This window comes from Periophthalmus magnuspinnatus, chromosome 11, assembly GCF_009829125.3.
Source record: "Periophthalmus magnuspinnatus isolate fPerMag1 chromosome 11, fPerMag1.2.pri, whole genome shotgun sequence".
NCBI classification, from domain to species: domain Eukaryota; kingdom Metazoa; phylum Chordata; class Actinopteri; order Gobiiformes; family Gobiidae; genus Periophthalmus; species Periophthalmus magnuspinnatus.
In genome coordinates this window covers 12302726-12329188 of record NC_047136.2, presented here as the reverse complement: position 1 = coordinate 12329188, position 26463 = coordinate 12302726, and the positions used below count along the sequence as shown (strand labels likewise).

The following is a 26463-nucleotide window of genomic DNA, read 5'->3' as shown; positions in this document are numbered from 1 at the left end:
GTTCTACAGTATGACATTAATCTTCTCTATCTCCGTAGAGACAAGCAGGTGACGCCATTATGCTAAATGACAGGTCGGATCTGTAGAAAGGAGATCCCACTCACATAAAAAAACGCATGTGTTTGTTATAATAAAAACGTCCATTATTTAATACATGCAATATAGATACGTTTAATGCCATACCGTGGAGTAGTTCAGGCCAAGCAGATGACATCACAACATTGTATAGGCCAGTAATATTTAATACAGATGAAAGGCACTTAAAATGAATAGATAAAATGCAGATTTGTGAGGTAATACAGTGAGTTTTTGGGTCTAGTCGCTAATAAAAATGATAAAGTTCAGTGTTTTTTAATTTACCTTTTGGCTATTTCATGGTAAAGTATAATGTAATCAGTAGGGAAAGCTGAAAAACACCAATAATATCTCCATTGAAACAAGCAAGTGTCACATCTCCAACAGAAAAGTTACAGAATGCAGCTTAAAGTTAAGGTTAGAGCTGCCAGACAAGACACCAAGGATTTATGGATATAGTGAAAGAGGACATGGAGGAAAAGGTTTCAAAAACTAGTGTCTTGGAAGAAAAACTCTTGGACTAAAATACTACTTTAAGAAAGCTTTTGCTAATGTGGAACTTCCTTGTATCTTTGAAGTTTAGAAGAGAACACAACGTTATTTGGTGGAACAGAGCAGGATGCAGAGGGTGGAACCAAAAAGGTAAAGAGCCAGAGAGACAAATCAGGTAGTGTATTTGTTAGCCTGTCATTTCACTGTGTTTTCGTGAATCGTTAGCGCATCTACCTGATTTGGAACAGTAACAGGGAAACGAGCTGGATTTATTTAAAACACAAATAGGATGGAAGTGACGTTAATCCAGCCACAGCCTCCTCTTTATCTGGGAGACACCACTTCTTTGTTTTCTCTCTATTAGATTCCTCCACTCTTCCTGTTTTCTATTGCATGTGTCTAAATGGACTTTTGTTAGAGCTAGAGCGATTCTGGTCCAAGGGAGGAGCACTCAGATTTTTCACTAATAGGATAAGTCCTTTTTTGGCATTAGCGCTCTATTTTTGCTCTGGCACCATCTCAAGTTTTAGTGGGATTTCCCAGCGTGCATTGAAGTAGTAAATATTTATTTTTCAGCCTATTTCTCAGTAAATTTGGGAGTGGACAGAAACGCAATGCTATCCAAACTGAGGTGGACTGTTGACATTGTATACACTTGGGTAGTTGTGGTCGATAGCTGTCATCAACGACTCCAATTTCAATTTTTCAAAACTTCCCGTGACGCCATTTCTTCTCATTTCACCTTGCAGATGCCATCCTGATGAAAACCCATGCAAATGTACCCACCTCTAAACATAATAAAGACAGATTATAGCTGCAAGAACTTCTACCTTCTCTAAACTATAGTCTAATTGTTTGAAAATGCTGTAGAGGGGATTTAAAAGTTGGCGCATTGTTCAGTTTTAATTTGAAACAATTCATTCCAGCGCATAAGGCATTCAATACGTAAGTTTTCAATCAAAGCTCTGTCATTTTAGGTGCTATTAGGAGAAAAAGCGTCTCTGCCTGTAAAGGTTAGCCATTTTAATTTCTTCAGTGCATCTGCTGTGTAGGTGCAGCACATTAATCACCAGCAAATTCATTATTTAACTCAGATTCCAACTGTTTAACTTTGTAATAAAGTAAGCGGTCTGGGTTTAATCAGAAGTTTATGATATATTATCGCCGTGTCACTGAATCACTTTGCCTTTAAAATTAACCTTTAAAACTGATTTACAAATCTACTCGAACCTTGATGATGAAAGATAATGTTATTAGTGTGATTAAAGGCAACATGGCATGACTTTTAACAGACGAACTGATAAAATGCGATTGCTTTTGGGATAGGGCACTGTTTTAAAGCGTGGTTTAGAGTCCTGCCGCTCTACGAAGGAGTTGTGGGTTCAGTTCCAACATTGTGCTCATCAAAGTTGTAAATCGAAACGGCATTTTGACCCATTTGACCTATTCATGGATTTCAAGCTTTTGTAACACTCCCCCTTCACCATGGCAATTAATCAATTCAATAGGGAAGGGTCCTCCAAAAAAACCTCTAAATCAGTAAGAAACAGTTTGAGTAAATTGAATGAATGCGTTTATCATAAAATAAAATGTAATATTTTTAGTGAAGTGGAGGTCACAGGTTCATTCTCAAATAAGAAGCAGCAAACTGGAGTCAGGCTTTGTGCCAGGCCTCAGGAAGATCGAGAGGGTTCTTTGAAAATAGGACAAGTCAACAAGGACATTTCATATTTAATTTTGTAATTTGTGTTGGAAATGAAATAAAATCCTTTTGATTATGAGGGTGCAATGGCATATTTGTTGTGGCCTAGTTTGACAAAATAGGTTATAAAATTATATGGGTATGTTTTAACTTTTGGAATAAAACAGACTGTGTTTAAAAAAAGTGGACTAAGGGAGTGTGTTTGGCTCCAGCAAAAATGAAACCAAATGAGGTTACGAGTTAAAGGGGCTAATTCGGAGCCAAGTTCTATGTTTGGAATTCCGAGCGGGTGTATCATAGCAACCAAAGAGCCAATCAGGAGTGAGCTGGTTGAGTATAACTGCCCTTTATCGCTCGCAACACTGGTTTGGCAGTGGGTAGGCGCTTAGCAACGCTGTCAATCAAACCTGTTGCTAATGCTAGGGGGACTGACCTCAGCGAAAGCGAGCACCTGATTGGTCTGTTATTACTGTTCGTATCTTGATTTACGCACAGAATTGAGAAATAAAAACAGCAGGATCATGTAGAGCTGGTTAAAATACACTTTCTAAGATACATTTTTTTCAATACTTTTAAGATCTATTGGGAAAAAATACAAATTCTATAGAAAGTGAATTGAGCCAAATCGCGTCCATGCTCACTTCCTCTTTAGAACACGGTGGCTAGCGTGCGAGCTATGTCCATACAGTCTGAAGAAAACAATTCATTTTAAAATAACACTGTCAATCTTTAACTTTTTCTCCTTCATTTTTATCTTTGCCACATTAGTTTGACTTTGTTGCAAAATGTTTCATGCCAAAACCTACAGAGGTGTGTTAGTTTCACCTCTACAAGTTTTAGTGTCGTTAGCTCCTCCCATCAGATAGCTTTACGGCAGTGTCCACCAATAATCTGACCAGAACTGAAGAAACAGCTTGGACTAGCAGCAAAACGCCTTCACTCATAACTTTTTTCCAGTCGACAGAACTGAATTAAGGAGGGATTACACATTCATCTGATTTCTTAGACCTTTACAATGACTTAAGGGTCATGTAAACTGCACAATTTGCGGCACCACGTTGAGAGACGTTTTACATTTCATTTGATTAATCTTTTAGCTCCAGAAATGCGATAATAATCAGATTTCGAGTGCGCGTGTAACTGCAACCAATGCCATTCCAATAATCTGATAACTCCAGAAATCAGATAATGATCAGATCTTTGCTACCCTTTCCTTTTCAAACAGCTTGAATAACGCTTGTACACTGGCTCCATTACATGTAGGCTTATGTGTGTGTGAGTGGAAAGCATTAGGCGCTGTAGTTCCACCCCTCCTCTCTCAACGTTACCCTCCAGTCCAAAAGAAGAGCTGTATTTGTTTGGAAATGTCTGTTCTGTCAACCCCACATGCCCCGCGCCCCAAAATCTGACACGCACAAATGAACTCATCTCATCTGTGCTTCTGCTAAAAGATACCGCTGTAAATGAAAGACAGTGAGCAAGCACAAAGGCCTGGGAATGGAAGAGGGCGAGGAAGGAGCGGTAGTAATAGGAGTTACACAATAGTTTATATGTTAGAAGAACACTCAAAATCTAAAAACGTCATCGTTACACAACACTATAAGAGTAATTACTTAAAGTCCAATATTACGCAAAACTGCCTCTTGTGAGCTTTTAGTCATGTTAAAATGTTGTTATCTCATCTAAAACATATCTGGAGTTGCATTTTGTTTTGTTAACATGTTTGATTACCCTAGGCTCTGTACATCTTCAAGGCTCAAGATGCTCTGTTCCACTTTGTGATGTCATGAAGCGTTAGTTTTCAAGTTAACGACTAAAACTAAGCAACTTTCTACCTTTTGTTCAGTGCAAATTGGTGATTCCAGGGCTGAAATTATCCAGATGATTCTAGTGAAAATGTATGCAGTTTAAACACACAGTGGAGCACTTACTTCCTGTATTACCACATGACATCACAAGGTGGAACAGAGCGTTTTATGTTTGAGAAAAGAACGCAGCCTAAATATGTAGGGTTTGTGTGTTAAACATGTGAGTGAAACAAAACACAACTCCACGTATGATTTCACGAGGAAACAACTTTAAAACAATGATAAAAAAATATTGTAATATGGGCACTTTAAAATACATATACAGTATATCACTACATATACTACTAATACTGCTTCAGTTATTTAAAGTACTATTTAACTTTGAGTATTTTTGACGAGCAGGATGAGACTAATGCTTTATTACCGTATTTTCCAGACTACAAGTAACACTTTTTTTTTTTCTTTTCATAGTTTGGCGGGGGGTGCGACTTATATTCCACATACATAAGTCACATTTGAGCACATATTTTCACATCTTCGTTACGGTCACACACAACCTGACAACTGCATTTTTTCTTTATTATTATGCATTTTTTTAACTTATGGTCCAGAAAATACAGTACTTAATACTATACCTGGTTTAATATACTAAGGTTATGTGTGTATATGTGTGTAAATGTGTGTATGTGTGTGTATATGTGTGTATATGTGTGTGGTGTGCGTGCGTGTTTGTTTTGATAGATAATTACATTTTACTGCATGTTTGCCCACAGGAAATAGTTAAAGTTATGTTATACAAATTGGTCTAAACATCTGTTAGACTACAAACAGAATGAACAGCAAATGCAAGAGACGTTTTTCCTGCTTCTAAATAGGCCCACAGTCTACGTGTCATGTATACAGTAATGGTTGGATAAATTATTCAAAATATCTGCCTGAGGCTAAATCAGCTCCTGTGCTCTGCCCCGCGCCCAGATCAATGTTTGGGGAGAGAAACATCAACGCCATTTGGTCTGCTAAGTGAAATGAGAGTATCACTATAGTTAGAATGAGCATTGTACAGATCAGCGTAAACATGACATCATTTAAACCGAGTATAAAGTGTAGTTTAGTGTAGTACTACAAGCAAATGTAGAGGAGGTTTCAGCGGATAGTGTTTGGATAGTGGGTTTTTTGCGTCTGGATAGTGTTTTTTTGCGTTTCAGCTCCCATCCAGAAGCATTTTTAATTTGATGTTAGCAAATAAATAATCACGTAAAAGTATCACATGAAAAAAATACTTAAGTAAAAGCATTAAAGTACCTGTTTAAAATGGCTACCATCAAAGGGCCAGCTGTAAAATAAATGCTACTACTACTTTTTAAACTTGTTAATTAACTGTTTCTGTATTTATTACTTATTCAAGTCACAAATTTGCCTGTGCGTTTGCCTAGATGTAACAACATGGCTATTTAACTGCATATCTCCTGATAAAATGACATTTTAAACCATCATACCTTTTAATTTACCCTGTCGAGGGCCACATAAAATGATGTGGAGGGCCACGTTTGGTCCGCGGGCCTTGAGTTTGACACGTGGTATAAAGCGATGTAGTGATTTGTGCTGACTTTTGTTCAATAGAATCAACTGAATAAATACTTTTTCCTAGCTGATTTTATTTGTATATTTTTGTTGGCTGAAGGTTTTAACACGTTCATAATTTGAGCATTTTCAGCAGATCTCAAACAATAAAAAATACTTTTACTTATCACTACTCTTCAAAACTATAGAGTAGAAAGTACAGATATCTGCGTTCAAATGTATTGAAGTAAAAGTAAAAAGTATCCACTAAGCATACTACTTTTACTGTATGTTCCACCACTGGGGTTGAGATACTAGGATTTATACTACACTGAGTTAACTGCTGCCTTCAAAGGGAGAGGTTTTAGGGACTTATTTTACTTAGTCTACAAATCCAACTGTCTCAAACCAGCACCATCAAATTGAACAGTTTTGGGATGAGAGCTGAAATGACCTGATTGCAAAAACAGTGTCCAGATGACTCCCTCTTAAACTTCTCCACTCCTAGACGAATGAGGGATTACACCGTCTCGTATAAGCAAATTTGTTTTATGATTTTGTATAATTTTGTGGGAGATATATTGAAGAAAGAATAAAATCACAACTGTTGTTTTGGAGATAAGCAAAATTGGAACTGGAACTGGTCTATAATAAAACTTCATGAATACTGCTGCAAAAAAGACCTAATTAAAAATAAATGTAAATCTTGCAGTGTAATATTTCACTCTTTCAAAACTAGTATGTGAAATGGGATTATTTTAACAGTTTATGAACTTTTTCACAATACTTGTTTCTTCAAATACAACATTTACAAGCCTGTTTTAGTACATTTCTGGTGAATTCTCTGTGTTAATATTGTCTGAAATAAGTCATTGGAATACTATAAAAAATAAAAAAAAATCTAGATATTCATTTTTCTAAGTGTGTTGTGTTGAAAAGGTGGGTGTTTGTTTACGTTCCTGTGTCTGGTCAGCGTAGGTCAATCGCCATCTCTTTAACATAGAGTCGTCATTGTTTCTGTAGAATGGCTTTGTTGTTCTACAGAATCCAAACTTATCTTTCAAAACCTTCATGTGGATTGGCAACGCTACGATCGCAAACTTGACGGTTGTGATTCAGCTCATGGAAGTTCCTACTGTCATTATAAAAGAGCGAAAAGGCTTAGACAAAATGGTAAATGGTCTAGGTCACATTTTTAGCTTTTTTCCACCTTCAAGGCACTCAAAGCACTTTAAATAAAGGAACCACTCACCCGTTCACACACATATTCATACACCAATGTACGCAGACACTGGGGGTGAGGTGGGTTAAGAGTTTTGTCCAAGCACACAACGACAGTATTCATCTGTGAGCCGGATCTGTGAGCCGGAATTGCACCACCAACCTATGGGTCAATGGATCTGACCGTTCAACTATTGATGTTTACGTCAAGAACAGGAATCAAACTGCGAAGCTTCGGATCAGAGGACAAACACCAACTGAGCTACTGTTGGAACATTTGTGTAGAAACATGGTGCAACATTTCATGCCATATTTAGCACATTTGAAGTTGATCGATAGAAAACATATGAAAAAAAGCGTACATGGTCTAGCTTACACTCCCTATCTCAACATGGGTTTGAAATTAGAGGTGCATTATGTAACTTTTCTGACCTACCTGCCTTCTCATCTCCATGGCAATTTTATGCCTTTGCCTGGAATTTTCTGTGATATTACATTAAACCAGGCATGCCCAAACTGTGGCCCAGGGGCCAAATGCGGCCCTCAGACCAATTTTTCTTGGCCCTTTTTCAGGTGAAGTGGCCCATATTACTTTTTACGGAACATTTCTGAAAATCTACTTTAACAAGCCCATGTCAAATATTTAATGTGTCCCACTGAGGATGTAATCACAAATAAAGGTCTACTGCTTCAGTCTAACTTGTAATAATAACACAGATTTTAAGTATTCACTGTATTGGCGACCAGTCTATGGCCCTCAATCGGCCCTCAGCTTTGTCTGGGTTTTTATATTTGGCCCTTACTGAGAAAAGTTTGGACACCCCTGCACTAAACAATCAAAAACAATGGAGACAAGCAGGTCAGATCTGTGGAGAGGCAAGCTCAGTCACAATAACTCAACAAAAACACCTGTAATTGAATAAACGCATGCTAGAAAACATACTGTGGAACATTCTGAGCAAAGCAATAACACTCCACTATGAAACGTTTCTAGTAAAGGGACGCCACTGTATCATAATAATGCAAAAATACCAGTGAATATCTTTTATATTTGGAAAAAAAACAAAACAAAAACACATAGTAGACCTTAGAGTCCTTCTAGTTCTGTCAATCAAAAGCTAAAAAGCCAAATATAAAAATGAAAAATAGCCAGCTAGCGATGCCAGCGCTCCCAGTCCCCCTCTCCTGTACAGACTGCAGCAGCTCCCTGGGACCTGCCTGTAATAGCAGGGCCGCTCGTGTCAACACTGGACCTGGGAGACTCATTAGAGATAATGTGGTCTGGAGAGGAGCCGGGTCCCCGCTCCATGGAAACAGGTGGTCCCAGGGTCACCCCTCTATTTCGGATGCCCCCCTCCGCCCCCCGGCTCACCTCATCTACTCAGCATAACGCAGGGCTCCGAGCGGCTGCAGGAACAGGTTATTTGGACAATTGGAGGCGATTAGCGTTTGATTTGGCTGTGTTCGTTTGATCAGGCCGAGGCGTTGAGTCAAACGATGGGCTGATGGGGGCACAGCTGTGGAGCAGTCATGGCTGAAATTCAGAGGAAACTCAAAATGTGTATTACTGGAAGTGGGATGAAAGTACTAACAGAATCAGCACCAAGTAAGAAAATAAATAAATAAAACACGATGACAGCACACATTTAGCTCAAAGAAGACAACAAAAAATCATCCAATTGGTGATTTTCAGACTAAATGCCAGATTTCCCAACTGATTTCGCTGTACTTTTAACCTCCCCCGTCTGTATTGAGCAATAGCATTTTCTGATGTCATCTGTCACACAGGAAAAGATGGTTGGCTTGACCTCTGACCTTTGATGAATGAATGAATGAATGGTTTATTTTGGTAAATTTACAAAATTGGTAGAATCAAATCCACAATCAAATAAATAACCAAAAAAGGAATAGGCAGAAGCTAAGGCTTATATTTGCCTTTCCTGTTCTTCTTGACATATGTCTAGAGAATCAGCTTTACATGGAAAAAAAAAAAAAAAAAAAAATCTAACAATAAAAACTTATTTTTTTTATACAGAATTGATACAATAATCATTTATAATCTTCTGTTTTAAAGTTCATTTGAAGCTCACCAGAGAGGTACATAATTTGAAATGATCATTTAGGCCATTCCATAGTTTCACACAGAAACACACCTGGATTTTACATTAGTTCTTTCTTTAGCACATTCAAAAATAAACAGACCTCTTAAATTATATTTACCCTCCCTTAACTTAAATAATTTCTGAATACCAGAGGGAAGACTTTTATTTAATGCTCTGTACATTATTTCCAATATTTTTATATATACAATATCCATACATTTTAAGGTATTTGTTTGGTTCACGATATCCTACTTTATTAATGAGTCTAATAGCTCTTTTTTGTAATTTAATTATCATGTCTGTTAGTTCTGTTTGCATTGATCAAACATACAGTCAAAGGAATTCTCATTTCTGATTCTACTACTGACTACTTCTACTACTATAAGCGAGAGAAATTTGATTTATTTCTTTACCAAATTCAAGAAGCATTCATTGTATTCAGAACGCCAAGATCTTTCTAAGTAACTTTCCATCTACGCCTAAAACTGGATGATGGAGCACAGGCGGATGGTTAGGGACCTCTCTCTTTGACTCGTAGTAGTTGAAGGTATGATTTGCGCCGCTGGCAGAGCAAATGGGAGCCGCTTTGTAGTTGTTATTCCAGGTGTAGGCTCTAATAAGGCTTACGAAAATCTCCACTCTTTCCCTTTTTGAGCGTTTCATCTAAAAATGATACTCTTTCACTCCAATTCACTCCTAGGTGGTCGACTGTAGAAAAATTGCGATTCCTATTCAATTGAGTTGCTATATCAACAACTTCTGGCATGCATCTATATCTGCAATCCCTGCGTTATGTTCGAGGTATGACACCAGTTTGTCTCTATGGAGATGTCATTGCTCGGTCTGGAATTTTCCACAGTACGGCATTAAGTGTATCTATCCAGCATTTATTCAATTACAGGTTTTGCCTTGTTAAAAAGATTAAAATATATATATTTTTCCTGTGAATGGGGTACCTACCTGTACTATCTGACCTTGGTACAATAATGGAACATGCCAGGTAAAGAAATACAATTTTTATGGAGATAATCGGGTGACGGACTCTTCAAAAGTTACACAGTGTAGCTAATAAGTAGCTATTTAGATAACCTTTTACTTCCAATTGAGTAGTCCTATTTTGAAGTTGTTTTCAAATGACTTCTTTTCTCAAATCCTCTCCTGGGAGATGGGGGGTTGGACACATGAAAAGAATCGTAGGGGTGCTTAATGATTGGTTGTTCAGGCAGGTTCTGCAGTCTGCTTGCCCTTGAGTGAGGTGGGATTTTCTGGATTTTTGGCAGGGTTCAGCGCTGGCACCACAGATCTTTGAATTGGCAGAGAACTCAGTCAGGTTTTGGACTGGCAAAGAGGCCCAACGTCCCTGTTTGGGCCAAGGAATTTTTCTCATAATAATGCCTATTTCATTCTTGCCATCCGTCTATCCAGGCAGAGCTCTCACTGTCTGGGTGTACAGCCAGTGAATCCCCCCTCTACTCTTCTGGCCTCTTTCCGTGCACATATATCAGGCTGATGACTGCACGCGGCCAGATGAACCAAACCCAGATTAAGCACCAATAAAATCACTTAATTACTCATTCAACAGCCTTCAGCGTGTATATATAATCACTATGAGAACTTAATCTTTACTTGCGCCCATATTTTTGACTTTAAGGGGCCCTTAGCAGCTTGGCTAAAAGAAATAACTGGGGCTGGACTGACTGCAAAACCAACTCACATTTTTAACAATTACATTTGCTTTAAATATGCTGGTTTGAAGTGCAAAGTGCAAAAAACATTCTCAATGTTAGGACTGAAAAATGTAATAAATAAAAACCTTACTTGTGGTACTTTTTATACAGACTCTAGGACGTTCTGCAAACTAGTGATGGGACTCTTATCGGGTCCGAATCTTTTGGATTTGTCCATTTCAAAGAGCTGTTCAAAAGACTGGAGAATCTTTTGCTATGTAGTTATGTGACAGAAGCCAATGTGAGAACTCATTTTATCTACAAATTAATCACAGAGAGAAAGGGGTCTGAGGGTCAGATATGTTTACACTGGTTCAAACTGAGAGTGGGACTGTGTTTACCCTTTGGAATGATGCAGAATCTAAAAAAAACTGCACTGCACTATAATAATAATAATTTAAAAACTGTTATCGTGTTGCCTGCTCTACTTTTGAGCTGATTCTTGTGTCTTTTAAACGACGAGATCCAGATCCAACCGTTCACGTTAAGGAACTGTTCAAAAGAGCCGACTCATTCACAAACGTCACATCACTACTGCAAATAAAACAATTACATCTTTAAACTTTTTAGTCAGGACTGGTCTCAACAAACCAGCTGCACATTGATATGACAGATTTTTACACCAGATGCCCTCCTTGCCGCAACCAGCTGCATTACCGTGAGCGAGCAACAAGGGCATTTAACTTAAGAGAAAATAACAGCTTCTACTTTCAGGTTTTAACTGGCTTTCTTCTGCACTTCTGCCCAGATTAATTACTTTGAGCCTCGCCAAGCCATAAAGAAGCAAATAATACAAGTGCACAGAGCCACTGGCCCTATCTCGCAATAGTAAAGATCAGCAGTTCAAGTGAAATTATATTAGCTGATGTATTAGCTGCAAACTAAATCCATTAACAGTAGCTTAGGCATTTGCTAATATTTCATTTTCCAATACTCCATTATATTATACGATTTAACAAAACAGAACAGAACAGAACAGGTGGCGAAATGAGATTTTATTCTGTTTCACAACTACTGCCGGAAAGACTATTCTGATCAAGCTCCAAATTGCCTTAAATGCCTAATCTGTATTTAGCTGAAATCACTGTGTTTGGTAATACCACATGAACAGGTGGGCGTTCAAACCCGATCCAATTCAATCTTACTTTATTTATAAAAGAGAGTCAGCCAAAGTGCTCGACGAGATCAGACGGAAAGCAAGCAAAGCAGTAACTCAAATTTGAAGAACAAAAAGACCAAAAAGTAAAAGAAACAGCAATAAAAATGAAATGTCAACATCTCGCACTGAACCAATAAAAAAGTGTTTTCATAAGAGATTCAAAATGGACTGTAAAGGGCCTGGCTTATATCAAGAGGCAATTTGGTCCTGAGATATGAAAGTGCAACAACACACTCCAATTGCCAGTGTGTTCACAGTTTGGACCAAGAACACTTGATCAAAAAAGTTCGTGAGACGATGTAATTGGAAGACTCACTTTCTAAACTTAAAGATGCACTGTGTAACTTTTCTGACGGAGAGAGTGATTGTCGCCATGGAGATGTAATGTGCGAACTCCAAAGAGAAAAGCTCCATCCAGTTCAGGGACCTTCTTTGCTAGGCCTGGCTGAATAAATATTATATCGAATTGTTGTTTAGTTTGTTAGATGGAACAATAATTTTTGACATTTTTGTTATTTTTCTTGTTCTATGATTAGATTTGAGCTGTAGACGGTTGAATAAATAACTTCTATGACTCATTTTAGATCAAAATTAACAACCAAAGTGTTCATTCTGCTATGTATTTATTGCATATCACTATATTGCACATTTAGAATCACTTTTTGGGTTTAAATATTATCGTTAATCGTCTATATTTTCTATATCGTACTTCAAAATGTGTTATTGGCTGTAAGGAGAGAGCTCTATCTGATCTCTAGCGGATTATTATCTTTTCTTTTTCCGTAAAGCATTTGAATTACTTTGTGTACGAAGGTCCAAAAATGCTGTGAATGAATGAACAAAAAGTATTTTCTTTTTCTTCTGCATTGTTTATACAAGGAGAGCATTTTCAAAACCACACTGCTCAATGTCAAGCTTAAAAAATCCACAGCCCTGGAATTTAACTAATCTATTGCGTTCTTTTTTCTTTTTTTTTTTTTTGGTTTTGTTTAAATGATACGAACTGCAAGTTAAAACATAACAGGATCTTGGCACAGAATAAGTTCACAAGGACGAGGTTACAACCACAATAGAAGTATTTATTTTCTGGCCTACTTCAAGCCTCCCGTCAGCAACAACAATATGGCCGGTTGTCAAGAATGCATCAGTTTGGCGGCAGCGTGTTTGCTTTTGGAGATAGGGCTGAAGCAGGTCGGAGAGTGCAGATTTTTTAAAAAGAGTGACACAACAAAAACCAAGCCCCGGGAACTACTAATCCACACTAATGATAAGGAAACAGATATTAAGGCGAGGCTTTGAAAATGTACAGGTTTGTAAAACTAATAGAATAATAGCAAGATAGATACTGAAAAAATCTGTAAAAAAAAAAAAAAAAAAAAAAAAAAGATATAAATAGCTGCCACATACTAAATAGGAAGAAATCACTGACACGCTTCCGACTCCATCGACTCTGGCTCCAGTTCACTTTCTATGGAAAACCTGTCACCGCTCTCTCCATAACTGCTGCACTGATCCTCGTCATTTTGGTTTTAAAATATTCGTATTGACCCTTTCTACATGATCCTGGTATTTTTATTCTGTTATTTTCTAAGCAAAACTATATATCAACATAAATAACAGACAAATCAGGTGCCTTCTTCCCCTGAGGTTGCTCCCGCTAGTGTTAGCAACAGGTTTGATTGACAGTGTTGCTAAGCACCCGCTCCCTGCTAAGCTAACGGTGCAGGCAGGAAGCGGTGTTACCTTCAACAACCTCGCTCCGGATTGGCTCTTTGCTCTGATAATGCGGTCAGAATTCCAAATATGGCTCCAAATTCACTTAATTTGACTGGAGTCGAACGCTATGGGTGAATTCATAATCCCTTTGTCCACTTCTTTGTACAGTCTATGGTTTACAATCAAATTTGAACCAGGAATTTCATTAATTGACATATTCAGAGGTCACATTATATCAGAGCTGGGTGTAGTTGTAGAATTTGAAAACCACAAGTGAGGAGCTAATTCTGGTTTCTGATTGGTCTTTTTTTTTTTTTTTTTTGGAAGAATAATATTTTTTGTGCATCAATACATCTACATTACACATATTGCCACTCAAATCAATATCTGACTTGAACATGCTTAGTATCTGAGGAGAAAGATAGGATACTTTTATTAATTACAACTCTGCGTGTACTCATTTAAAATTTTATGACACCAATACGCTTGAAAATATTGGTTCAACAAGGTGGGCTACTCGCTATAAAGTACTTGCTTCATTAGTGCAATGAAGCAAGTACTTTATAGCACCCGGTTAGACAGTAAAACTGCATTTTCGTTGCACGGTACTTGTACACGTGTAATGACAAAAAGTGTGCCGCTCAAGAACAGCATGACAAGTGATGGGACAGTGGGATTCAAACCAACATCCTTCTAGTTCTCTTTTATAGTGCATGGGTAGGGGTAGGCCTGTCGGAATAACACATTTTGAAGCTCGATATATCGTTTAAATAAATATAGAGGATAAACGATAATATAGAAACTAATTTATGTCCTGACACAAAAACCCAAGAGCAGATTTAAAGCGCAAAAACTATTCTAAATGTGCAATATTGTTTAAAAAAAAACATGAGCTGTAATAAATAAACAGCAGAATGAAACACTTTAGTACTTAATTTGTAGTTGTAATGAGTCTTAAAAGTAATCAATTCAACCTTGGACGACTTAAATCTTATCGTATTGAGGAAAAAATAAACCAAATGTTCCCAGTAGTGCATATGTTTAACAATAAGTCGATATAGTGATTATCATGACAGGTCTGTGCATGGGGTTGGATCATGGTCTCCCTCGTGGGCCTTGTGGTGTAAACATCGTTGATAAAGTCCCCCTGGTATAGAACAGGGCAATGGGATGGACCGAAGGGGGGGACTCAGGGCGCTGCACACGGCACAGCAGTCGTATGACCTTTTCTCAAACGCTGACACCCTCTCGCCAATGAAATACAGTCTGTCTAATTAAAGTTTCAGTGCCATTGGATTTTCCCTGGCACAGCACACCTCCGGCAACCTTGGGGGCCCGAAGTCAAGCAATATGCACAGGGAGGAGAGGGTGAAGGAGAGGACCGGGACAGCAAGCAGACGGAGAAAAGGTGGTATTTGTGTTAAATTCTTGAAGCATAACATGTGAAAATCTAAATGGTTCCTACTTTGGACCTGGATTATGGCGTAAAATGTGTGGAGTCAAGGTCTGGACTGGGATATTCAAAATTTATGAAGAGAACGGGAGACTAGGCCTGTCACGATAATTACTATAATCGACTTTTTATTCAGTAAAAGAAAGTTGGAACAATAGTTTATGGTGGTTAGTATTTATCATGTGTACATTTTCTTCGCACTACTGGGAAACTTTTGGTTATTTTTTGGCTATATGACAAGATTTAAGCCGTAAAAGGTTGAATTAATAACTTCTATGACTCATTACAGATGCAAACTAAAGTACTAAAGTGTTTCATTCTGCAGTTTATTAATTGCCGCTCATGATTTTTTTTAACAATATTGTAGATTTAGAATAGTTTTTGTGGTTTAAATCTGTTCTTGGGCATAAATTAGTTTCAGTATTACCACATAAAAACTAGACTTCTCGGTAAAGTAATGGAAAGTAAACGTTTTAAATGATTTTGGCTTAAAAAACACCTCGTTCATTCATATATTCTGTTTTGTGAGGGCTGATGATGGAGGAAATAGTCGTACTGAAGACACACCGCACCGCATAAATCTACGAGCAAAGTTTGAGATACAAGAAGTCAAAACGCTGAGTGCTTTTCCAAATCTTATCGGACCTCTCCTCTGAGCATAATGGAATTTGGATTGGTCAGTATCTGGGCAGAACTGCATGACTTGCTCCACAATACCAGGCACGATCCCAAAACTCACTGGATTAACTGGACTGGACGTTCCCATCTCTAAAGGATCACTGCATTACTGGCTGCATTTGACCAGGACATTTCCAGAGGAGCGGCCAAAGGAATAAGGTTACGCCGACTTGCTCATGGTTGGTATTTCACAATCTGTCTGCGTTAATGATGGTGACCTCTCTTTCCCCATTTGAGGAGATGTGAAAGGGGCTAATGGGGCTGAACAAAGCGGCTTGTGTGGAGGCGGGGGCCCGGGTGACTGTGTGTTAGGCCTTGATGAGGTCTTGGTTTGTGATTCCTTCGGGAGGTGGTCCAATCTGAGCGTTATTAGGCCTTATTGAGCTGTGGGCACAGGTGTGTGTGAGTGTGTGTGTGTGAGGGGTGGGGGTGGAGGGGGGTCTATCAGGGACATTTGGCAGGGCCTTTATGAGAGTTCACACTAGATTGGAACAGCTGGACTGGTGCTCTGCTCTGATTGGTTGATAACAGTTGATGTTTCAGCCTTGGTCCGTACTGTGCACTGTACCGTGGCTCTATTATTGTAAATGGTGATACAGTAAGGGACCTCTTTAGTTATAATCAAGAAATGGATTCTAATGCATATTTATTCTTTCTAAGGAAATTCTAATCGTGTTAAGCATTTTACATACACATATTAAAATATTAGACACTATAGGACCTGGAAAAAAAAAAATCACTGTCCTGCTGGTGATTTTTCATGAGCATCCTGTTAAAATGCAAAAAAAATAAACAAAACAAATAACTACATAACTACATAGGTCCATTTAAAACATTAAAAACAGGAGCAGGTGTGATCATAAATGTTTATCACCGGATTATTAAAATGCATTGGAGGCACCGATGTATCCAGCTTTGTATGTCCTTCAAATGTATTCCATTTTTGGGAAGTAAAATAACTGAAAGCTTTTTCTCCCCCATTTCATTTCTAGTTTTAGACTTAGACAATCATGAGATCTTGTGTTAAAAGTTCCTGTATCAAAGTTCAACAAGCAAGTGGGATATTCAGGCAGTCTATCAAGTAGTTTCTTACAGTGTAGGGAAGTAACTGAATACATGTACAGACAATACACATTCTGAATACTAATTTTGAGTGATTGTATTCCAGTACAATTACTTTTCATTTGTTGGTATTCACAATACAATTACATTTCTAAAATCAAAGGGATGCATGTCGTTACAGTCTGCACAGAATTAGTGAAAAACACATAAAAAAACGCTCTTGTTGTGTCTGCAAGTGTGATTTCTCCTCCTCTCATCAGTGATAAATAAATGTATAACAAACTGTGACACAAATATAAAGCTGTTGTAATCCTATGTATGCAGTAAGTGTACAGAATACAGTACACTGATTAGACCATGTATCAGAATGCATTACGAAATACATTTTAATGCAGGTATTCAGTATTCTGTAACTAAATATCTTCCTATCACTGCTTATGAATCCATTTAATACTGTTGTTTTGTTCTGACAGACAGCGATGGCTAACCTACTTTTTCATAGACAGTGATGAGTTTTAAATTCATCACCTGTTATGAAACGAAGGGCTGAGAGAAAGAGTGAATCTAAAGGTTTCAAAGTAGAGGTTGAAGTCTGCATGTGTGTACAGGCGGAAACAAATCACTTTTTTACTTTCCTTCTCCATCAAGACAAGTATTGATGAATGTATTGCAAGATTATGGACCAGAATAACTTTAATATAATTTAGTGGAAAGCGACAGTAGCATGTACTATGTCTCTCAGCTGGCCTGGGAACGCCTTGAGGTCCCACTGGAGGAGCTGGAGGACGTGTCCAGGGTGAGGGAAGTCTGGGAGTTCCTGCTTAGACTGCTGCCCCCATGACCCGGCACCGAATAAGCGGAAGAAAATGGATGGATGGATGAAAGTAGCATGCTGTTAAGGTGTATTTTATTGACGCAAAAGGGAAATGTATACGTTGCATTCGACCCATCCCTCAATGAAGCCGGGACAACTTGTAAGAAGCAGGGAACTCATCTCCACATCTATGTATGTTTTCATTACAATTGCATATAAGAAACTAGCTGCCATTTATGCAAACACAGACCAAAACACACAATCTCTGAGCTAAAAACGGCTTTGAAGTTGGCTGGTTAATTGAATTTCGCCCTTCTATATTTTACATATATTTGATAGCTGAATAAATATGAACACGTTCCCCTGATCCCACTCTATTAGCCCACTGTCTACAAAGAGCGTATTAGTATTGACTTAGTGTGGAGAGCCTATAAAGTGGCCAGGTGGACAAACCTTGATTTCTATTTGTCTTGGTTCTGACCTTCTCGTTTTAGTGCCTATAACGTTCAGGCTTCTGTAAATTCGGCACTATTTTACGGCACAAATTGCTTTTCCATCTTTTCAACCTCCACATTAACCACACAAATTGTCTCTCATGACTATAATCTCGTTCTGAAATACGACTGTGTCCGGGTCATGTGGTATATTCCAACACTTGCGCGAGTTGAAGCAGACTAAAGTTTCTCCCACTACACTATATGAAACGTATTCATCATCACAACTTGAGATATTGTTTCCACTTAATGCTTTTAAAGATGACAAATTACTGTGATGTATTGCCTCGAGATTTGTATCTGTTCCCCTTTCTGGGAAATTTCAAACGTCTCATGAGTCATTAATAATTTGATGAAAACGTATAGAATGCCACGATGAGGAAGTATAGAGAACAGGGAATACAGAGGAAAAGTCCGTTTGATTTAGCAGTTCACTTTAAACTGACACTCGCGTTATAGAGATGCTTTGCAAATAAAATGTGACACTATAATGAATCATAAACCCAATTATGAAATACTGAATATAAGACTTCAGATAAATCATTACTAGTGAGGTCACAATTCCAAAAAAAAAACACAAAAAAACATGTGGGTCAATGGAATAGGAAAAAAACCTGTGAGTTGCATAATCATTTTACATAATAGGCTAAAGACTATTCTCAGAGATTGACGATCTCTACTAAGTCAAATAGGATCAGTGTCTTGGTAAAGATATGCAACTCAAACTAAAAATCTTCCCGTTTAGCTGCTCTCAATCGACACAGTGGCCTACAGACTGTAAAATAACTCTAAAGCATATTCATTTGTTGATCTTTACTTAACCTGGAAAGTCCCTCTGAGATTACGAAATAGAAATATTAATAAAGATTGTACTAAAGATTGAAATATTTATTCTAATGATCTGTGAAAGGAACAGCCTTTATAAGATTTATCTGCTTCCTGTTCCTTTTGTTCTTGCCAATAACAATATTAAGCACATGCTGGTTGGGACATATATTTATGTTAAAAGGTCCATATTACGCAAATTTTCTGATCTATGTGATAATGTTTCCTCATCACAAACATAGCTGGAGTTATGTCTTGTTTCATTTGCACATGTTAACACCCAAACCCTGTATATTTAGGCTGAAAACACCCTGTTCCACCTTCTGATGTCACATGGTAATACAGGAAGTGCACAATTCCCCATACACCTTTACTAGAATCATTTGGATAATTTCAGCCCTGGAATAGCTAATCTCTGCTGAACAAAAGTTAAAAAGGTAGTTCTTAACTTGAGAACTACCATTTCATGACATCACAAGGTGGAATAGAGCATTTTGAGCTTTGGAGAGGCAAACAGACTAATAATGCAGGATTACTCAAACATGTGTGAATGAAACAAAACACAACTCCAGGTATGTTTTTGATAAGGTAACAACATTATAACATGGCCTAAAGCTCACAAGAGTCAGTTTTGTGTAATATAGGACCTTTAATTATCAGATTTATTCTCTTTAAATTGACGGCAACAAAATGAAAAGGTATGAGCAATACATAAATGAATAATAATAATCTAATCTTCAAGAGAGCGCTAGACTCAGAAGGAAGACTATTCTACATGGTTTGGTGATAGGGGAAAAAAAGGCATGGGGAGAGCAGAAAGGTCTCACCCGGGAGTTGAACCCACAAACACTTTGCAGTGAGACTGAAGCTCTAACTACTATGTGAATGTGTGTGTGAGCAAACAAGTAAACACACATTAAAGGTCCTATATTACACAAAATGGACTCTTGTGAGGTTTAACCCATGTTAGAATGTTGTTACGTCCTCAAAAACACACCCAAAGTTGTGTTTTGTTTCATTCAGACATGTTTGAGTGACTCTTTATTATTAGTCTGTCTACCTCTCCAAAACTCAAAATGGTCTGTTCCAACTTGTGATGTCATCAAGCCGTAGTTTTAAAGTTAACAGCTACGTTTTACCTTTGGGTCAGTAGAGATTGGCAATTCCAGGGCTGAAATTATCCAAATGATTCTAGTGAAGGTGTATGGAGTTTAAAAACACAGTGGAGCACTTCCTGTATTACCACATGACATCACAAAGTGGAACAGTGTGTTTTCAGTTTGAGAGAAGAACACAGCCTACATATGCAGGGTTTGTGTGTTAAACATGTGTGAATGAAACAAAACACAACTCCAAGTCTGTTTGCGATGAGGAAACAACATTATAACATAGATCACAAAATAGCGTAATATGGTCCCTTTAAGAAGCGGGTGGACTTACGGTTGGCAGAGCTTGATGAGGTCCTGGTCGGTGGTCCCAGGGGGCAGACCCCGGATGTACAGGTTGGTCTTACTGAGCTGCTCCGCCCCTCCCTGACTGCAGCTGTTGGTGCTGGGGCTGGGAGGAGCCATGGGGTGAGGAGGCGGAGCATACGGCTGCTGCAACAAAACACAAAACAATAGCACATAAGCTCGAGCGCAATTAACATTAACAATTCAGGCATTTAAGTGCTACAATAATCTGCTTTTAGAATGTAAGTGAAATAGATTGGACATAATAAATTGTTTATAAAGCGTCTCTTTGGGTGAACCTTTCCTTACATTTTTTATTTGATTTAAATTTTTCACCAAGGAAATCAGTCTTTATGAGGCCTCCAGCTGCTTATAACAGCTTTAAACGACGCCAGCCTCCAAACCTCCAAACCAATTACTTTACACTGTGAAACAATTTACTCCCCCATGATATCTTGATGCCGTAATCCTCCTAGCCAGCCTTTTTTTTTTCTAAACATCTTCATATGGAGGTCTTTTCTCCCTGTCTAATCTCCAGCCGTGTATTCACAGTGTATCCACAATGTATTCAATATAGCCTTCCTATTCCCAGTGCGATTGCCTCCCTGTGCTCCTCGTGCGCCTGTTGTGCTGTTAGCGTAGATTTATGGTATAGGAGTCAGGGCCCCATGCACACAGCCCATTTACTATATCTCTATTGCAGGGACAGTGCACACAGTGACAGAGTGAGAGAGTGGGGGGCCCGTGGGCATGTGAGAGAGAGACAGGGAGAGAGAGGGAAAGAAAGAGGGAGGGAGAGGTGGCTGCTGCAGTGGAGTATGGAGTGATGGATGTGCAGCGAGATGGAGGACAAGACTAAGTACCAGCAGGACTAGCATTATAAAGCAACATTATTTTGCATCTGAACAATAACACTCTAAGGCGCGTCTTTCCTAACAGCAGAATAGATACACAAAAAAAAAACACAGAAAAACAGTTGAACTTTGAGTTGAACTTTCACTTTCTCACAATATCAATACTTCTGATGGGAAATCGCCCAAAACTGTGTAACTTGGAACCTTTAAAAATTCCGCTGCTACTTTTGCCGTGATGTTAGATTGGAATTAAAAAGTAAACACACATTCAATTTAGACTTTTTCTGCCCTTACGCTTGTTTAAATTACGCTTCTAGCTTCTCCCCCACCCGACAGGAAGTCAGGGAGAGGGCAAAAGTTACATTGTGCTGCTTTAACCCTTGAGCCACCCGGGGGACTACCTTCAGACCACATACCAGGCTGTAAAGACCTCCCGCCCGCCTCACGCGTTAGCTAGCCTGACCGAGCATGGCTGATTTGATGTGCTATTTTAAGCATGTGAGCTGTGCCAGCGTGTCGCCTCCCTCTCCGCACTCAAAGGGTCCCTGGAGCGTGAACGGGAGCCACGTCCGTCAATGGTTGGACCAATTACCACGCTGGGCTAAGTGGAACTGATGAGCAGACACATGCAGCGCGGAGAGCTCAGTGTACATAGGGGCTGAGCTGGGTAAAAGGTTTTTTCAGGTGAGGAAGAGCTGACGGCACGGATCAGGAGAACCAGCAAATATATAGGAAGATGTTATAAGTTTATTAGGGAAACTTTAACCAACTTTTACCAATTCAGAAGTGGAACTAAACTGAGACTAGAAACCTGGAGTAGTAATGTTTGACAGTGTGGTATACAGTACAATGCATCTATCTCCATGAAGATGACAGATGGAGCCTCCAGGTCATGCTACAGGTCAGATCAGTGGAGAGGCAAGCCCCTTACAGTAAGTGTGGTAAAAGGCAGAAAAAAATAATTTACATTCAGGAATATTCAAAATAATCTTTAGTAAGTCCAAACAAGATGGTGAGATATACCATATGGAGGAGTGGGAACATGTTCTCCAATCAGCTCAGTGGTTCAATTCTAGATCCAAACACTGCATATTGTCATTGTGTTCTTGAGCAAGACACCCCCAACCATAGACTGTATAAAGAAGTGGACTAAAGTAGTGTCACGTCACCCATAGCGTCAGATTCCCGTCAAAAGAAGCTCAACAAGGCTAACAGTTAAAGAGAATTTGGAGACCAGTTCCATATTAGGAATTTCAATCATGAATCATACTAACCAAAGAGCCAATCCAGGGACAGGCTGTTGAAGGTAACGCCCCTTCCCACCTGAACCACTGGTTTAGCAGGGAGCAGGTGCTTAGCAACGCTGTCAATCAAACCTGTTGCTAACGTAAGCAAGAGCATCCTCAAGGAAACAAGGCGCCTGATTTGTCTGTTATTAATGTTCATATCTTGAGATACAGACGCAATAGAAAATTTTAAAAACAGGATAATGTAGAGTGGGTTAATATGAACATTTTAAGACCAAAATGAAGAGCCTCACAGCAGCAGTTACAGAGAGAGAAGCGACAGTTTTTTAATGTAAAGTGAATTGGAATAATTGGAACGCGGCAACTAGCAGGTTAGCTATGTCCATTTATATATAGAGTCTATGCCCATACCCCACCTCAAATGCACTGAGGCCTGCCACCCCAGTTTGAGAAATGTAAAACTAAGGCTGTTGTTACATATATACAAAATTATACCAATCAGCCACACCATCAAATAAAGCGACTGACAAACCACAATCTGTTCAGGTTTTTGTCCTTTAGTATGATTGAAGTATTGAGAACAAATACCTCACTTTTCTCACTTTTTCTCACTATATATTCTGTTTATGAACTTGCCGCAAATACAATAAAGCACAAAGCTACCTCCAAATCTATAAATCTCCACAAATCCGAAGTTAAACTCACACTACGCCCGATAGTCGCATTGTTCCAGGACCTCGTGCACCCATCCCATTCGTCATCCCACAGGAGCGATCCAGGACTGCTTTTTTGTGCTCTGTTTTATTCCCTCGGCGATAACCTTGCTCTCCGCTCTAAACCCAACACTGTAAGTAATGTGCCGAGTTTGACCCTCTATGCCTCATTGTGTAAGATTTCAGCTTCTGACCTTAAAAAATGAAAGCAAATCGATAGGGTGGGACGCTTGCATTCCATAGCCTCAGATGCTAGCCAAGCCTGCAGTCGGGATTGGAGCAGGAGCTTAAACAAAGAAACAGGACAATGGGGCCGGGAATTAAAAGCAGCACCACCCAATCAGTTATTTTGTTTAAATGGAAATCCAACGCACCCACTTAAATACTTAAAATGAAATGAACTTAACCTATGAACAACAGAATAATCCTCCACATTATAAAAGGAATGGAGACTTTTCAATTTGATTTTTTTATGTTTACTTTTTCATTTAAATTTGATTGTAATATTTAGATGATGATCTAATACGTTCATACATTAATTTAAAGGACCTATATTACGCTGTTTTCTGATGTGTGTTATGTTTTTTCCTCATCAAAAACATATCTAGAATTGAGTTTTGTTTCATTCACATATGTTTAACACAAAGGAATCAAGTAAAGTAATGGGAAAGTTCTTAAACTGAGCAAGACAGTGTTTAAAGAGTGTGAGAGAGAGTTTTTAAAGGGTGCAAACGAGTGGGTGAGAGACTTGCAGATTGGGTGATTATTTATGTTTTGATTTATGTGATTTTAATGTCTTTCTTATTCTGTAAAGCACTTTGAATTACCTTGTGTACGAATTGTGCTATACAAATAAACTTGCCTTGCCTCTGTTCCACCTTGTGATGTCATGTGGTAGTACAGGAAGTGCTCCAGTGTGTTTTTAAACTCCACACACCTTCATTAGAATCATTTGGATAATTTCAGCCCTGGAATTTCCAATCTTTACTCTACAAAAGGTAAAAGGAGCTGTTAATTTCAAAACTACCACTTCATGACATCACAAGGTGGAAGGGAGCATTTTAAGCTTTGGAGATATAGACTAATAATAAAGTGTTAAACATGTGTGCCTGAAACAAAACACAACTCCATGTATGTTTTTGAGGAGATAACGACATTATAACATGACTTAAAGAGACAAGAGTGAATTTTGCATACTATAAAGGTGCACTGTGTAACTTTACTGGTGGAAGGCAGATGTGGCCACCAGTTGCAGGTCAGGTCTGTGCAGAGGCGACTCAGCTCATAGTAAGAATGTATGTTTTTCCAGGTATTCTTATTTTGTAAATTGAATTAATGCAGGCAGATTTAATATCAAACTGTGGAACTTTCCAGGCAAAGCAACAACATATCCCATGGACACAGTTCTCTTGAACAGTTACATAGTGCAGCTTTAGAGTCAACATTTTATTGTGCAGGATTCCAGACACAAAACAGCACGTCGCGTAGAAGAATGTGTTAAATACAGTGCACTTTTTTTTTTTTTTTTTTACATTTAACTACTTCAGCTGCCAAAAGTGCTTCAAATAAAAGTAAAAAAGAAAATCCAAACATACAGATAACACAATACATGGGAAAAGAACAATAAAATACCAAGATATCCAAGTACTAAAGCTATTATTAAAGTTTAAGCCAATATACTACATCCGATCTGTGTGTGAAGCAGCCAGAAGATATAAAAATGCACTGAAAAAATGTGTAGTTATGTGTCTGCTTTATTAAGGCACTCTTAATTTCAGACAGAGGGCTTGCAGATGATAAACCTCCGGCGCTATGGGACTGTGCGGTGAAGTAAAGGTGAAAATCTCAAAGTGAAAGCCCAAACTTTAGCTGTGCACACTCCAGTGACTTTGAGTTGGACCGCGTAACTTTGGGAGAGACAGAATCTTCTATATTCTGCTACAGCGGGGCATGACTGGAGATACATCCTGGGTCTGTCTGTACCAAGGCCAGCCAAAGAGAACAAGAGGTGAAAGTTATGTTCTGAAGTCACTGTGCTACGTATAAGTTTAAATACAGTGGTGGGATATTGATACTCTCTGCTGTTTGAATCACAGACATACATGAAGTACAGATGCTAGTTGGTGTAGAAAGTCAGAAATTATTTTTTTGCTTAGTGAAAATGATGACTCAAGGTTTCAAGATATTATATTTATGAATAAAATGATGTGAATGACAAATTGTTCACTTTTTTTATGTATGTGTATTTACTTTTTGCTATTTTGATGTAATAATGCTGCAGTCTTCATCTTAGGTGCACAGACTATATATATATAAATGGACATAGCTAACCTGCTAGCTGTCACGTTTCAGATAGGATGTGAGCATGGGTGTTCTTCCAGCTCCACTGACTCTTGCTCCAGTTCACTTTAGATTGGAAAACTATGGCCCCTCTCTCAGTAAATGGTACTGTCAAGACTCGTCATTGTTCGTATTAACCTGCTCTACATGATCCTGGTATTTTTATTTCACTATTGTGTCTGCAACTCAAATCAGGCACATTCTTTCCCTGAGGTCTTTGCTTCTAGCGTTAGCAACAGGTTTGATTGACAGCGTTGCTAAGCCTCGCTCCGGATTGGCTCCTTGTTTGTTATCATACTCGTGGTTGAAATTCCTAATATGGAAGTGGGCTTCAAATTCGCCCCTATAACCACTAGCCTCGACGAGCTTCATTTGACTGGAGCCGAACGCTACAGGTGACGTCACACTCCCTTAGTTCACTTCTTTATACAGTTTATGCGTAGGTGTCTAGTTGAAATAACAATTGATGATTATTTAAATTGATACATCACTCTGGGGGTGTTGTGCTTGTATGCCTGCAGCGGAATGTTCAGTTGCCATAGTGACATATTGCGCACATTAGCAGTAACTACCAAAAAAGTTTTAAGATTGCCTGAAAATTCAAGGAAAAATACAAAATGGAGTCTGTGGTCGATGCAAGCGTTCATTGTCCTTTTAAGGTGTTTAGTTTTCAACAAAAAGGTGAGAGTGATTAACTAAAAAAAAAAACAGTTGGCTAGTTATCCTATGACTGCAATGATATGAGAGGGACTTATTTAACAGCACAAATCAGATCACCTGTCGTAGTTCCAACTGAGGCGGGTCTTTCTGGTCACATTGTGTTAAAAGAAAGCTTAGATAAAGTCTAATGTGAGTTACAAAGCATCAGACAGAGCAGTGCATCACACCCCATTAATCATGATTATTCAGATTATTTGTTGCAGCGGTATTAGTAAAAAATGTTAAGTGATAGAGGGTTTTTATTGTCACA

General features: G+C 38.5%; 1 protein-coding gene across 3 annotated transcripts in view; it reads right to left on the bottom strand.

Moving 5' to 3' along the window:
* Positions 1 to 26463, bottom strand: part of rbms3 (RNA binding motif, single stranded interacting protein) — a 376836-nt gene that overhangs the window by 250423 nt on the left and 99950 nt on the right. For all 3 annotated transcript variants that reach the window (XM_055225567.1, XM_033975024.2, XM_055225568.1), the window contains exon 2: positions 20329 to 20486. In XM_055225567.1, coding sequence (XP_055081542.1) covers positions 20329 to 20459 — 131 coding nt within the window. In that variant the 5' untranslated portion in view covers positions 20460 to 20486. The remainder of the gene's footprint in view (positions 1 to 20328; positions 20487 to 26463) is intronic.